The 13,827-nt window shown below is 53.3% G+C and overlaps 1 protein-coding gene across 1 annotated transcript in view; it reads left to right on the top strand.

Annotated features, from left to right (window-relative positions):
* Positions 1-1,484: 1,484 nt before the first annotated feature.
* The window catches only part of bcar1 (BCAR1 scaffold protein, Cas family member), a 32,464-nt gene continuing 20,121 nt past the window's right edge, over positions 1,485-13,827 (top strand). Inside the window, 2 exon segments of the mRNA XM_048973669.1 lie at positions 1,485-1,768; positions 11,252-11,851. Coding sequence (XP_048829626.1) covers positions 1,757-1,768; positions 11,252-11,851 — 612 coding nt within the window. The 5' untranslated portion in view covers positions 1,485-1,756.

Below are 13,827 nucleotides of genomic sequence, written 5' to 3'. Positions count from 1 at the left end.
AATGCCGCTTGGCTGTCATAGAGATGACGTACAGTGAACCCCAGCTCTACCTTAGAGAAAGTGGGGTGTTCGGGGACACCTTCGGGGTTCCGGTCTATACCACATGACAGCCTGCGGCGAGTGACCTTAGCTAGTGGCCTGCGGTAAGTGGATGTCTTGCCACTGGAGATGTACCCATGATGTGGCACTGGAGATGTACCCATGATGTGGCACTGGAGATGTACCCATGATGTGGCACTGGAGATGTACCCATAATGTGCCACTGGAGATGTACCCATGATGTGGCACTGGAGATGTACCCATGATGTGGCACTGGAGATGTACCCATGATGTGGCACTGGAGATGTACCCATAATGTGCCACTGGAGATGTACCCATGATGTGCCACTGGAGATGTACCCATGATGTGCCACTGGAGATGTACCCATGATGTGGCACTGGAGATGTACCCATGATTTATAAGTCTTGGCACTTATGCCAAGACTTATAAATAATAGAAATTAATTTGCCTTCTGGTGGTTTTGATGGTCTGTTACATGCTGGGAGTGTGGTTGGGGAGAGGAGACGGCACAGTCCAAGCAGACTCACAGAAGGCCAGGTCCATGAAAGCGAGCGACCAAGTGAGCGACCACACCGAGCAGCCAGTCCACCTGAGTGCTCGCTGTGTTAACAGCACATTGCAGATTCAGATACTCTACAACAGCTTCTGCTGAGGCTGCAATTCCAAGACTTTCGGTCTCCTGTCATATCACTGCTGCAGTGCAAAGTCCAAATGCGCTCAGTCTGGTGCCGCTGACCCAGATTTATGTGGGACGCCTGGCTCAGCTTAACTTCCAGTCCCGCAGTTTAACCCTAACGCAGAGTTTATAGGGGTGGCCAGTGACAAGTGGACTTGCCGCCAATTCTGGGATGGGTAGGTTTTGTTCAAATCCTGTTTTGCTCAATATCCATGTGTCGCATTTCATTTAGCATTTTCTGTTCTTGTGCATGTGCATAATGCACTGATAACATTTCCGTATCTTTGTGACTAGAATCCAGAAGTACACAAGTTTGTTTTACTATGAGGAGGACTACAGTGGAAAGTCTGGATCAACAAGGGTAATTACTTTGAAAAGCTTTAAATTACTTTAATTACTTTAAGGTATGCAGACTAGGAGAAAGAAAAATTGGTTGTGAAACTGGTGGTGGTATCATTGCTTTAAAAGTACTTAGATGTATATTTAGACCTACTAATGAAGCAAAAATGAACTAACAGGGGAAGAAAATGGTGAAAAGAGGGAAACCAGTGAACAGCAATTCATCTCCCAGCTTCAGATTCCCTGTGGAAACGGCCTCCGAGTTTCCCACAAACTGGGCATGCTTTGGATAAGCCTCATTAGCATAAGAAGGAGGGTCTCGTCCAATCAGAGGCCAGGAGAGACGTGTTGGGATTGAGCAGGCACTGAGAAGTGTAAGATTACCGCGCATTCCTCCCTCCCCTTGGTCAGGAGGGAAGAGAGCAGGAAAGAGGCGGGCAGGAGGTTCAGAGCGTCAGAATCACAGCGGTGAGAGTCGGCAGAGAGAGAGGGGAACGGGATACTCTGTTCTTGCCCGGCTAGATAACGCTCCTGGAGAATGCATTAAGTCTGTCAGGGCTGTTTGTGTGGAGTGCTGGGGGAGCTTTAATTCCTGGTGGTCACACGAAGGACTCCTCCACAGGCCGAGTCGTCTCCCCCCAACTCTTATCTGGAGTCACGCAAACTCAAGGAGGGGGAAAATGAACTATGTGGTGAGTGTCATTTGTGTGTGTGTGTGTGCGTGTGAGCCTCTGTGTGTCCCATTCTTACGGTTATGTGAATGGACTAAGCAGGGGTCGCTAAATACCCCTGATATAGAGGGAGAGAAAGAGGGATAAGAGGAAAGAGGGGAGCAAGAGAAGTGGTGGGTGCGAGTGGGGGGGGGGCTGCTAACTTTTTACCAAACTTTTTTTTTTTTTTTCTGTAAGTCTGGCTGTAGTGTGTGTTTTATTTTGTTCTCTGCGGTCAGAACAACCAGCTCATTAAGTTTGCATATGGAAGTGAAAGAAGATGAAAACAGCAGAAAAAGACTGAAAAGACCGTGAAACGCAGCCCCTCCGGCGTCTTGTGTGTCTCCTGGGTCGAGACTTAGCTGGTCGGCTCTGACGTGAAGTCCTGGGGGCCAAAGGGGGCACCGTTAAAAGGCAGGAGAGAAGCCAAAGCGCTGCAGTCGCGTCAGGGAAGGGAGAGGGAGATGTGGGCCAGTGCGCCGGAAGCTGATCGCTGATGCCTCCTTGCTATTGTTCGAATCTGCTGGCACTGCGTCAGTGCCGCTGTGCTCACACACGCAGCAGGTATTTGGGGGAACTGGCCGGTTCTCTCCAGACCGCTCAGGGTGGGAGGAATCGGGAATCATTAGGAATGTCCTGCTATCCCAGGGTGTGTAATGGGTAGAAGTTGTGTGCCTGGGACGTGTCTTCCGGAAAGTTCACGATGACCATATACAGTAAATCTCATGTGAGACGTTTGACAGAACCTCTCGTCGCTCACATGGGAGAAGGCAGTAGCAAAGGTTTGGTGAGTTGGAGTTTGGTGAAATCAAAAGATGTAGGAAGAATAAAAAGTATTATAGTGAAGCTGGGTGTTTGCTGGGTGTAGCTGATGTATTTGTCCTGTACAGGAGAGGCACTTCATGTCCATGTTCTGGTTTAATATTTAATTACCTCAGTGCACAGGGGGGTCACTCTATTAGCAGACTTAACACTGTCAGTGCCAGGAAGAGTCAGGCAGTCTGATCTTGAATCAGGCTTTGGGGTGGGTTAAGGGGCATTTAGAGGCAAAGACTTAAGAGAACCAAGGTCATCCCATAAATGTCCCGCGTCACTGGGTCGTCAAGGTTACTGTGCTGTTAAGGGGAGTTGTACATTTGCATGACATGTTCCTTTTACAGTCTATTTGCACTGATTGTCACAGTTTTTATTGCATTTGTATAGATGGGTGTTTTATTACAGCATCCAACGGATTGTCTCCTTAAAGGTCCACAGACTGCAAGTCAGCTGGCCCGTAATCGCGAGACCTTTCAGCCGGTGTTGTTTTCTGTCACTTTATTGGACGGAAGGTGTTTTGTAAGCAAACTTGTAACCCGGTTCCTCAGAAGGTTGCGGGAGTGAGGCTAAGTTCATGGCTCAGATTACCGCAGATGACTGACATGAGTCTTTTAATCCAAGTATGACCAGGCCTGACACATAAGTGACTAATGGTATTGTCACGTTGTCTTTTTCTGGGAATCCCCCTTGTTCCAGTCTCTCTACGAACTTTATCGTGTAGACCTTTAGCAGGCTGGGATTAAGCCTGGGGGCGACATGGTGATGCAGTGGTTAGCACTGGGGGCGGCATGGTGATGCAGTGGTTAGCACTGGGGGCAGCATGGTGATGCAGTGGTTAGCACTGTTGCCTCACACCTCTGGGTTTAATTGGAGTTGCCACATTGGCCATGGGTGTTAGTGAGCCCTATCCTGGGTTTTTCCCTGCCTTGTGCCCCCATGACCCTGAGTAGGACAAGCAGTTACAGAAGATGGATGAATTAAGCCTGTTTTATTGGACTCTCGTTTTAATGAGAGATTGACACATTCCTTGTGATGGACAAACATCAGTTTCTGTACATTGGTGAGAAAAAGAAAATCGTGAGCAGGACCAGCAAAAGTCCAGGAGTGCATGCAGGCAACGTTGGGGGTTGACGTGCCCGCCGCAGAGCCGCAGGTCCGACCCGCGTCTTTCACAAGCCATTAACGTCACGGAGCTTGCTGGGCAAACAGCGGCCTTGTGCAAACGCTGCCAGGCCGGATTGGACAGCGCGGCGTTCCCACAATAACCCGCAAAGCAGTGGGCCTCTGTAAATAGACTTTGTGTTTCTCTGCTGTACTTTGCTCGTGGGTAAATTAAGGGGAAGGAGGTGGGGGGGGGGGGGGGGAGAAAATGAATGGAAAATTCATGACGAGAGCCTCGCAAACCAAGGTCAGGCCTGCTGGCGAGAATAAACCGATTATCCAGGTAGCAGTTTAATCTCTGTGCGTCGCTGCCGTTCCTGCTCAGTCGGCCCTCGGGCAACAGGGCTGCTTAGCCGGGGTCATTAGCGTCCGGGAAAGAAGGAAAGTCGGCGGATCCCATTTCGCTTATCAGCTTGCGGTGCGAAAGAATGAATGAAAAATAAATAAGGGATGAGAAGCTATTACATGCATGTCCCCCGGGGCCCGGAGTGCTGGGCCTTCTCCTTCTGCCTCGTGGGAACCTCCTGTCCATGCGCCGCCTTTCACTGGTACCCGTAGTGCTTGTGACGGCCGTCTCCCCATCCCAGAGGGTAATCGGCACCACTCCCACCTTACAGTACTCCGGGTTACACCAGGATCCGAACCCTCCTGTGGTCTGGCCAATGACCCCTTCTGCCATCCCTACCCACCATTCATACTGATATCCACGTGACTGTGTTTTGTACTTGTAATCTTTACTGCTTTACTGCACACTATTTATGAGTATAATGATGCGTCTTCCCACTTCCTGCATTCTTCCAATTCCAGCGGCACCTCCTCTCCTCTTCTGTTTTGACTGCACTGTTCATCGCTGCTGCTCTGGGACTTTGCACACAAGTTATTCGCTCACTCGTGCTTTCCAGGCGTCAAGTGATGTGGTGAATAAAGTGGATTTGATTTGATTTGCCGGAAGTCGGAAACTGAGCCTCGTAACCCTGCCAAAGAGCCGCTATCCATGTCGGTTAGCTCGGGGTCCTCTGCGTCCCGTGTGCTGTGCCAAGTGATGCCCCCCCCCCCAAAAAAAAAAAAACAGACTCTCAATGCCTCACGCTTGTGAGAAACCCCACTAGAGGCCGTTGTGAAGAAGAGAAAGCTCTGGTGTCAGATTTCAGCAACAGCACCAATGTCATGTGACACTGAGGTACAAGGTTTTGTTTTTGCTTTTATGTATTTTACTCATATCAAGTGTCAAATCACACAATAGGAAACACTATGAATTATTAATAATACAAATCCCTTTAAAACAGGGCAGACCGAAGGCAGGAGATCAAGTACCTTGCAATTAGGGCCTAATTCACCTCTGTTGTTCACGTTAAACTGTATTACTTTGAGTGATGTCTGTAAACAGGCCTCAGCATTGACCAGCTCACACTTCAGCCTGGGAAGCTTGTGATTGGCTGCCCCAATATTATGAACTCCCCAGCATGTTCCAGGCTTGTTAAAAGATATGGATGAGCAGAGGAATTCGGATTGGCTGCACTGTGATTTCTCTGTGCACCATCTGGGTCAGAATGTTCTTTCACGTGGATGGCAAATTTGACCTCTCTCTGTATTCGGTAACTAGAGGTGGACAGTCGCGGTGACCACATTCTTGGTTATCAGCAGGCTCGTGAGGGTTGATTCATCAGCACTTGCCACTTCTGGATGGAGCAGAGATGGGGTTGGAGAGGCTGAAGATTTCTCACGTGACGTTTACGCTTTACGGTGTATCGAGGCCGACCCCAGGGTTTGAGTTTGGAGTGATCACCCGGTCTTCCTCAAACCTGCCGCTAACAGTCGGTGACCTGAATCACCATGGAATGAGACGGGGGAATCCCCACCCTGTTATTCCTTCCCCAAGCCATTCAAGATTAATCATCACGGCCTAGGGGCACGTGGTAAAGTTTAAGTGCCTGTCCTGCCCTGACTCCCGCCCTTGCCTGGGGGCACATGTTTCTTTAGCGAGCTGTTGGTCTGCACCACATAGTGATGGATGGAGTCAGTGAAGATAAGGGGCCATGGTGGTGCCAGGACATACTGGATGGAGAGACAGGCAGAGCTCAGATGAGGGATCCGTGGTTGTCAAGGCAACTGCATCCTCACACCTGTGCCACGCTGCTTTGTCTGTTGGGTGTCAGTGAGCACATGGGTAAAGACTGCTGAAGGAATGGAGAGAATCAGGGTATGGGGTGCAGGGGGGTGGGGGTGTCACGGTGTCAGTGGTTACCTATGGTTAAGGTTAGGGCTCAGTAGGGGTTAAGCTGGAGTTCCTGCACACGGCCCTCGGGTACGAAGCAGGCCTTCAGGAATTTGCCCCAGACCCTGAAAGCTATGCAGTGCTGCCGGAGTGTTCAGGCCTGGTGCGTAGGTATCGCCGTGGCAATACTGCCATGTGCCAAGCGGCGCTCCTGTGCTTTAGTGTTACCTGCAGCTCTGTGTTCTTGCTGCCTTTTTCCTTGAGCCGTGGATACCTGGCCATACCCTGGGGGGGGGGGTTCCTGCTGGGGAGGGGCGCCAAACGAGAGGGTCTGTCACCACTGAAGGCAGACGGAGCCAGAGGAGACTGTCTGCTGTCAGCACCGGGGTTAGTAACGGCCTTGTTTGGGGGGGGGGGGGGGGAGCTGAGCTCTCTGCATTCCTGAGGGGGGGGGGGGTACATGTTTTTGTGTTGTCTAGCTGCCGTTCGTCGCAGTGCAAATTGAGTTGTTTTGCGAGAAGCCCGGAATGTGCTGTAGCCGGGAAAAATGCGTAAAGGCTGCAGAATGTGCCAGATCTCAGGGGTGGGGAGGGGGGCAATGAGCCTCGCCGCAGGACAGGTCTCATCCCGCCAGGGGTGGCTGTGGGGGTGCCAGGCAGCCGCGCCGCTGCTCTCCACCGGTACACACACGCCTTGATTGGTGCCCCACCTTGACGAATGCATCCCTGTGTTATCTTACGCAAACACACAGACAGCCGCAGACGGTCGTCAAGATGGCCGGTAGGTCTGCCGTAATCCTCACGCGGCACCGAGGGCCTAGACAGCCTGCAATTGGATTACAGCCTCGTGATCTGCGGTACGTCTGCAGATTGTGGGAGATCCTTCAGGGAGGAGGGCTGGCCGTTACCCTGGGCCTGGTCGTCTGCATAGTCATCATCTCTCAGTGCTCGCCGTTAACCAACAAAAGGCTTTGGTTATGCTTAAGCTGTGTAAAACGTGCTGTTAGTTTTGCGCATTATTTCTCATTTTCTCGTTAAATTCATTGAGGAGGAAATCGAAGGCACGGAGCTGCATGGGACTTTGGTAAATGAGACCCGAACGGAGTTTGGGCCGAGCCGTGCCCTTCGCTCCCTGAGAGCTCCTCCCCCTGGGTGAGACACTCGCTGCGAGTGTTTGAGTTTCACTCTTACAGAGAGTGACTCACTGAGCTGAATTGCAGCAATTTCCCCCCATCGTAGCCACTCTGTGTTTAATCCCCATCCCCCTCACCCTGGAGCTCGGCTTTATTCTGGGACCCTACGCTGGGCTGTGTGTGTGTGTGTGTGTGTGTGTGTTATTATTGTGGGACCACCCCCCTGGAATGAGTGCAGGAATTCCACTGTGTCCCTGTCACAGGATGAGGTGTGGAGTCACTGAAGGGGGCCCCACCCTCCGGGCCGATAAAGACGTCCCATCGAGTCGCGGCCGGAAGGCTGGCGCCGATTCGGCAGATGGACGCTCTCAGCCAGCCGCTGACCTTCCTCCTTTCTCACCTTCACGAGGTTTCGTCTCCGGGTTAGCCTGTAACCTCCCCCGCCACCACCACCTCGGCTGGGTCGGGGCCACCACGCAGGGCCCTTTGTTGGTGACCCTTTTGTGTCCGGGGTCTGGCTAGGTACTCTCCAGAAGGGAGGGGGCCGTCTGGCTCGAACTAATAAAATCCATTAATGACGGTGGGATGTTTGTTCAGAAAGGGGCAGGGGGGGCGAAAGGAGGGCAGGACACAAAAGCAAGCAATGAAAGGCTAACGGGACGGCATTGTCCCCCCCCCCCCGTCCTACGTGCTTTAAAGGAAGAGGCATAATAAGGGTTTGTGAGGGCCAGCTGACCTGCCCACATCTGTGGACTTTACCGGAGTTTGGGTGGGGGGTTTGGAATGGACAGGGGGACAAAGCCTGACACCATCACCCCCCCGTCTGCCCCATATCTATCTATCTATCTATCTATCTATCTATCTATCTATCTATCTATCTATCTATCTATCTATCTATCTATCTATCTATCTATCTATCTATCTATCTATCTATCTATCTATCTATCTATCTATCTATCTATCTATCTATCTATCTATCTATCTATCTCCGCTTCATGCTTTCTCTGCACCTGCCCTCTCATCCTGACCAACTCCCCCCGCCTCTCCCAGCCCTCCCCTAACTCACTTTCTCCCAGGCATTCTCTGACACCCCCCCCCCCCCCGTCTTGTCCTGTTAACCCCTACCGGACAACCCCCTGCCCCCTTTTACATGCTAATGAAAGGGCTTTTTCTCCTTGCCTTGAAGAATTTCCCTCCATGTGGCAACGGACGTGTGTATGTGTGCGTGTGTGAGAATTTGTGTGTGTGCGTGTGTATGTCTATGTGTATGTGTGTGTGTGTGTATGTCTATGTGTATGTGTGTGCGTGTGTATGTCTATGTGTATGTGTGTGTGTGTGTATGTGTGTGTGTGTCCATATTTGTGTGTGTGTGTATGTGTGTCCATATTTGTGTGTGTGCGCGTGTGTCTGCCTCCCCCTGCTTCCTCCTCTTCTCTCCACTCCTGGCTGCTTCCTCCTCATTTCCTCCTCCCAGCACTGCTCCCTCCCATCTGACTTCCTCCCCCCTACCCCTCATTTCCTCCTCCCAGCACTGCTCCCTCCCATCTTACTTCCTCCTCCCTACCCCTCATTTCCTCCTCCCAGCACTGCTCCCTCCCATCTTACTTCCTCCCCCCTACCCCTCATTTCCTCCTCCCAGCACTGCTCCCTCCCATCTTACTTCCTCCTCCCTACCCCTCATTTCCTCCTCCCAGCACTGCTCCCTCCCATCTGACTTCCTCCCCCCTACCCCTCATTTCCTCCTCCCAGCACTGCTCCCTCCCATCTTACTTCCTCCCCCCTACCCCTCATTTCCTCCTCCCAGCACTGCTCCCTCCCATCTGACTTCCTCCCCCCTACCCCTCATTTCCTCCTCCCAGCACTGCTCCCTCCCATCTTACTTCCTCCTCCCTACCCCTCATTTCCTCCTCCCAGCACTGCTCCCTCCCATCTGACTTCCTCCCCCCTACCCCTCATTTCCTCCTCCCAGCACTGCTCCCTCCCATCTTACTTCCTCCTCCCTACCCCTCATTTCCTCCCGCAAACGTGCAGATGATCCTGGTCTCTCTCTTTCTTTTCTTCTTCCTCACACACCTTTAGGCAAACGGACGTGCCAGCCTGTTCTGCCCCTGGGGGGGAGTTTTATTTGTTAATTTGTAAATAGCACTCTCCCCAGACGTCCTACCCCAAATCACTGAGCGAGGGACCCAGGAACAGTGACACAAGTGGTTCTGAACTGATTAAAAATGCTAATGAGGAGGATGGATGACAAGGAGAACGACGTAAAATCGTTTAAGCCGGTCAGGAGGGGTGTGGAGGTCAGCGCCAGGGAAAATTAACACATTCGAGCCGTGAGTCCAGCCCCTCCCCCAATAATACTGTCTGTCATTGGTGTCCCCTGAAATTCCATATTAATCATATAAATTCGTCATCCATCTTCCCGCACTTTATCGTGGACAGGGTCACGGCCCCATTGCAGGCGGCGCAGGGCACATTGGCACGAGCAAACAGACAAGATGGGATGCCAGTCACGGGACAGTTAATCAAATTAATCCATGTTAAACGGCCATCTCTGGAAAGCGTAGCAATGCAATTCCTTCCACCGTGTGACCCAGGTGTGATGCCCATCAGCTCACTGATTCTGATTCTCTCCAGTACGCTCTCACCCCCCCCCCCTCCCCCCTTTACAAACACTGACCTTTTACAGTTGGGCAGAATGAAGCTGAAGTCATTAAGCCCCAACCGGCCTCCATGTGACGTGACAGAGACACTCTGGCTGATGTTCTTGCCCTATGATGGTGTGTGAACCCCCCATGAGTGGAGCAGCAAGATGGCGGGGGGGGGGGGGGGGTGTTCAAGGAACCTAAAAGCTGAGTGACAGGAGAGTTAAAAGCCTGTCAGGCAGATGCAATGTCAGTGAAACCACACCCCTCAGTGTGTGACCTCATGGCAGGGGATGAGAAGGGGCGGAGCAAGCAGACCACAGATGACCTGATGCTTTGTAATCCTCTTTGTCCTCATCACAGCGCCCCCTGCTGTGTATTTGCTTTACAGGGTGCTGGTACTGGGTAAGTGTAGACTGTATCTTACTGTTGGGCCCTTTCTTCAAATATCAGGGCCCCCTTGTCTGCTCTCAGTGCCTGGCTCTCGTCCTGCTCTGCTCACGGACGAGAACGCCGCTCAGTCAATGGGCGCCTTCAGCTACTCCTTGTGTTCTTCTGAGTGTCTGACTCTCAGCTCCTCTCGACTTTCGCCTGTGACATTGTGTCAGTCTGTGCCTGTCCGTGTCTGTGCCTGTCCGTGTCTGTGCCTGTCCGTGTCTGTGTCTGTCCGTGTCTGTGCCTGTCTGCCAGTGTCCAGCTCTGCCTGAGCCCAACCGCACATGTCTGCGTGTGTCTTTGTGCCCCCACGTGTGCATCTTGACAGCGGTTGCCCGGCAACTCAGACACTGCCGAGCCCGCTGTCATGATCGTTGTCATGGTAGCTGACAGAGCGGGCCAGCGGGAGGCCCCGCGGGTTTTGGCGTGCGACGCCGGCCGTACTGGCGTTCGACCTCTCAGGATCTCCTGCGCTGGCGGGCAGGGGCCATTATGCAGCGTGTGTGGCACTGGATGGAAAGGCAGTGCGGGTAACACCCCCTGAGCACGCGCCTGGCCTGCCTTATAAACCGCTCAGGTGCTGGGCCAGCTGCCGGCCGCACTTGGCAGGAGGTCTGGGCACTGAGCGGGCAGACGGGGGGGCGGGCATGCAGAGGGACTCACTGTCCCACTTTTAAGTGTCACTGTAAACACAGCCAGTGACAGCACGGGAATATGTCGTTAGCGGTGGGAGGTATGAAAGCCATGGGTGGAGAGGCCTCATTAAGTGGTCACTGCGACACCCCCCCCCCCCCCCCCGGCGTCTGTAGGTGGGGGGGGGGGTTTGCAGGGATGTCGCTGCAAGTCCTCCGCTCTCCTTCTGCCCTCCGGGGTTGGTTACTGCTGAGAGATGGACTGGCGCTGCGACGCATTAACATGTAGGTTCTGTCAGGGGTGTGAAGTCTGGCGAGGCAAACCGATAACCGCATCAACGTGTTGAAATTCAGAGCCGCCGCCGTTTAACACAGTTGGCAGAAGCGTCATGAAAACGGCGACTGAGTGTCTCTCTCTTCTCCCCCCCACAGAACGTGCTGGCCAAGGCCCTGTACGACAATGTGGCCGAGTCCCCGGACGAGCTGTCCTTCCGTAAGGGTGACATCATGACGGTGTTGGAGCGCGACACGCAGGGCCTCGAGGGCTGGTGGCTCTGCTCGCTGCATGGCCGCCAGGGCATCGTCCCCGGCAACCGCCTCAAGATCCTGGTGGGGATGTACGACAAGCAGCAGCAGGGTCAGCTCGCCTCCCCCCAGCCGAGCGCCTACAACAAGACCCTGCCTTCCTCTCAATACACAGCCATGCACCCCGCCTTCCCAGCGGGGAGCCCCGCCCCCAGCCCTGCCCCAGGCATACCTGACGCTGTCTACATGCTACCCCCCAGCCACGGCAAACCCTCCCCCCAAAGCCTCTACCAGGGGCTGACGAAGGGCTCCGTCCCCCTGCAGAAGTCGGCCTCCCCGGCGCAGTACGAGGCCTCAGAGCAAGACGTCTACCAGGTCCCCCCCGGCACGGGTGGCCCCCAGGACATTTACCAGGTGCCCCCTTCAATGAGTCAAAGTCAGGACATCTACCAGATCCCCCCCTCCATGGAGAAGAGGAGCTGGACTTCGTCCAAACCTCCAGGAAAGGTAAGAGACTACAGAGCAACCAGAGAACCCCCCCCCCAAGATGTCATAGATGCACACAGGAAGAGCTGGGGGGAGTAAAAGGTGGCAGGACACCAGGGTCAGGATTTCTGACACGTGCCGTTCACTTGTGAGTCAGCCAACTGCTTGCGAATGACTCACATGTAGAAGTCATGTGACTTTTTTCTTGAACAGGCACTGCAATGCTACATGGGGGGTGATGGGGTGGGATTGATGCTCTTTATCACAGTTGTGTGTTTTTAATGCTCTGAGCACCATGCCATCCCTCACAGCGACACCCCCCCCCCCCCACCAAGGCCGGACATAGTGGGGGTCCGGGGTGTTAGGAGCTGTCATGATGTCACAGAGCCCTAGACAAAGCAGTTGGGGCGGGGCTGCCGCTGTAATGAATCGCGACGAGCCCCCTGGGATTGGAGGAAAGCCCCCCCCTCACCCCCCACCGCTCCATATGTGTGAGTGGAGCCATTAAATCAAGCATAGGGATAAGGGCGGTGACTCAGGGGACAGAGCTGTGACTCGAGCCATGATGGCTGTCCCTCCCACCAGAGTCCTCTGTTCCACACACCGCACAAATCTAGTTTGGTCCACGACGGCAACTGAATGTGAGATATGATGTCATAACCGCTGAGCGTACGCAGACGCGGACGATGGCGCACATTATCTGCTTACAGCCACCCATTGAGCTCCCAACCTCCCCCACCCCAGCCTCACAGACCAGGCGCAGTCAGGACAGCACTGGCTTCCCCTTACAGGAGGCCCAGCGAGTGCTGTGTGGAATTTGGGGAATCCTTTATTAATAGTGTTGCAGACTGATGTAGACAGCAGTTTGTTACCCCTGACCCTGGGCAGTTGGGCCTGCTTTGCTTTTGCAGACCGTGGTGGTGGAATAGTGACAAGCAAGAGAGGAAGGGGATTTTTAAGGTCAGCCCCTCGATTGCCGTCCCGCTGTGTGGCCATTAGCGCATCTCCGCTGCGGTAGGTCAGGTTTGGGGATTTTAAGTCTGCACACCAGCTCTTCCTGTTTTCGCTGTAACCGGGCGCCTGGTTACTTCCTCTGCCCCCCCCCCGCCCGGCCGCTGATTCCTCATCATGAGATTAAGGCTCTCTGCTGAGTGGGGAATGACAGGCTGGGGGTCAGTGCCCGCCAATGCCAGACCCGTATCCGTCTACAGTGATTACCTGCTGCCTGGCCGGCACCGCAGGTGCCCAGGGCGTGGCCTACCCTTCCTCACAGCAGACTCATGCCACTCCAAATGGCATCGCCCACCTCGCTGGACCACAGGCATCGCTTTTGCAGTTACCAAGGCGACGGCATCGATGTTCTTCGGTTGGTCTGAATCGGAGGGTAATGCTGTCTCCCTCGGCTCTCCCCGGCGTTCTGCCCACTCCCCCTGCGCCGGTCAGTATGTACAGGAAGACGCATGCTTCCCTCGACTGACACTGGGCCGAAAGAGTGAAAGGGACAAATGCTAGCAGTGCTAATACTAGTGGGGATAATGCTAGCAGTGCTAATACTAGTGGGGATAATGCTAGCAGTGCTAATACTAGTGGGGATAATGCTAGCAGTGCTAATACTAGTGGGACTAATGCTAGCAGTGCTAATACTAGTGGGGATAATGCTAGCAGTGCTAATACTAGTGGGACTAATGCTAGCAGTGCTAATACTAGTGGGGATAATGCTAGCAGTGCTAATACTAGTGGGGATAATGCTAGCAGTGCTAATACTAGTAGGGATAATGCTAGCAGTGCTAATATTAGTGGGACTAATGCTAGCAGTGCTAATACTAGTGGGGATAATGCTAGCAGTGCTAATACTAGTGGGGATAATGCTAGCAGTGCTAATACTAGTGGGACTAATGCTAGCAGTGCTAATACTAGTGGGGATAATGCTAGCAGTGCTAATACTAGTGGGACTAATGCTAGCAGTGCTAATACTAGTGGGGATAATGCTAGCAGTG

Source organism: Brienomyrus brachyistius, chromosome 13, assembly GCF_023856365.1.
Source record: "Brienomyrus brachyistius isolate T26 chromosome 13, BBRACH_0.4, whole genome shotgun sequence".
NCBI lineage: Eukaryota > Metazoa > Chordata > Actinopteri > Osteoglossiformes > Mormyridae > Brienomyrus > Brienomyrus brachyistius.
Note: the sequence above shows the minus strand (reverse complement) of the source record. Positions and strands in the feature narration are given on the sequence as shown.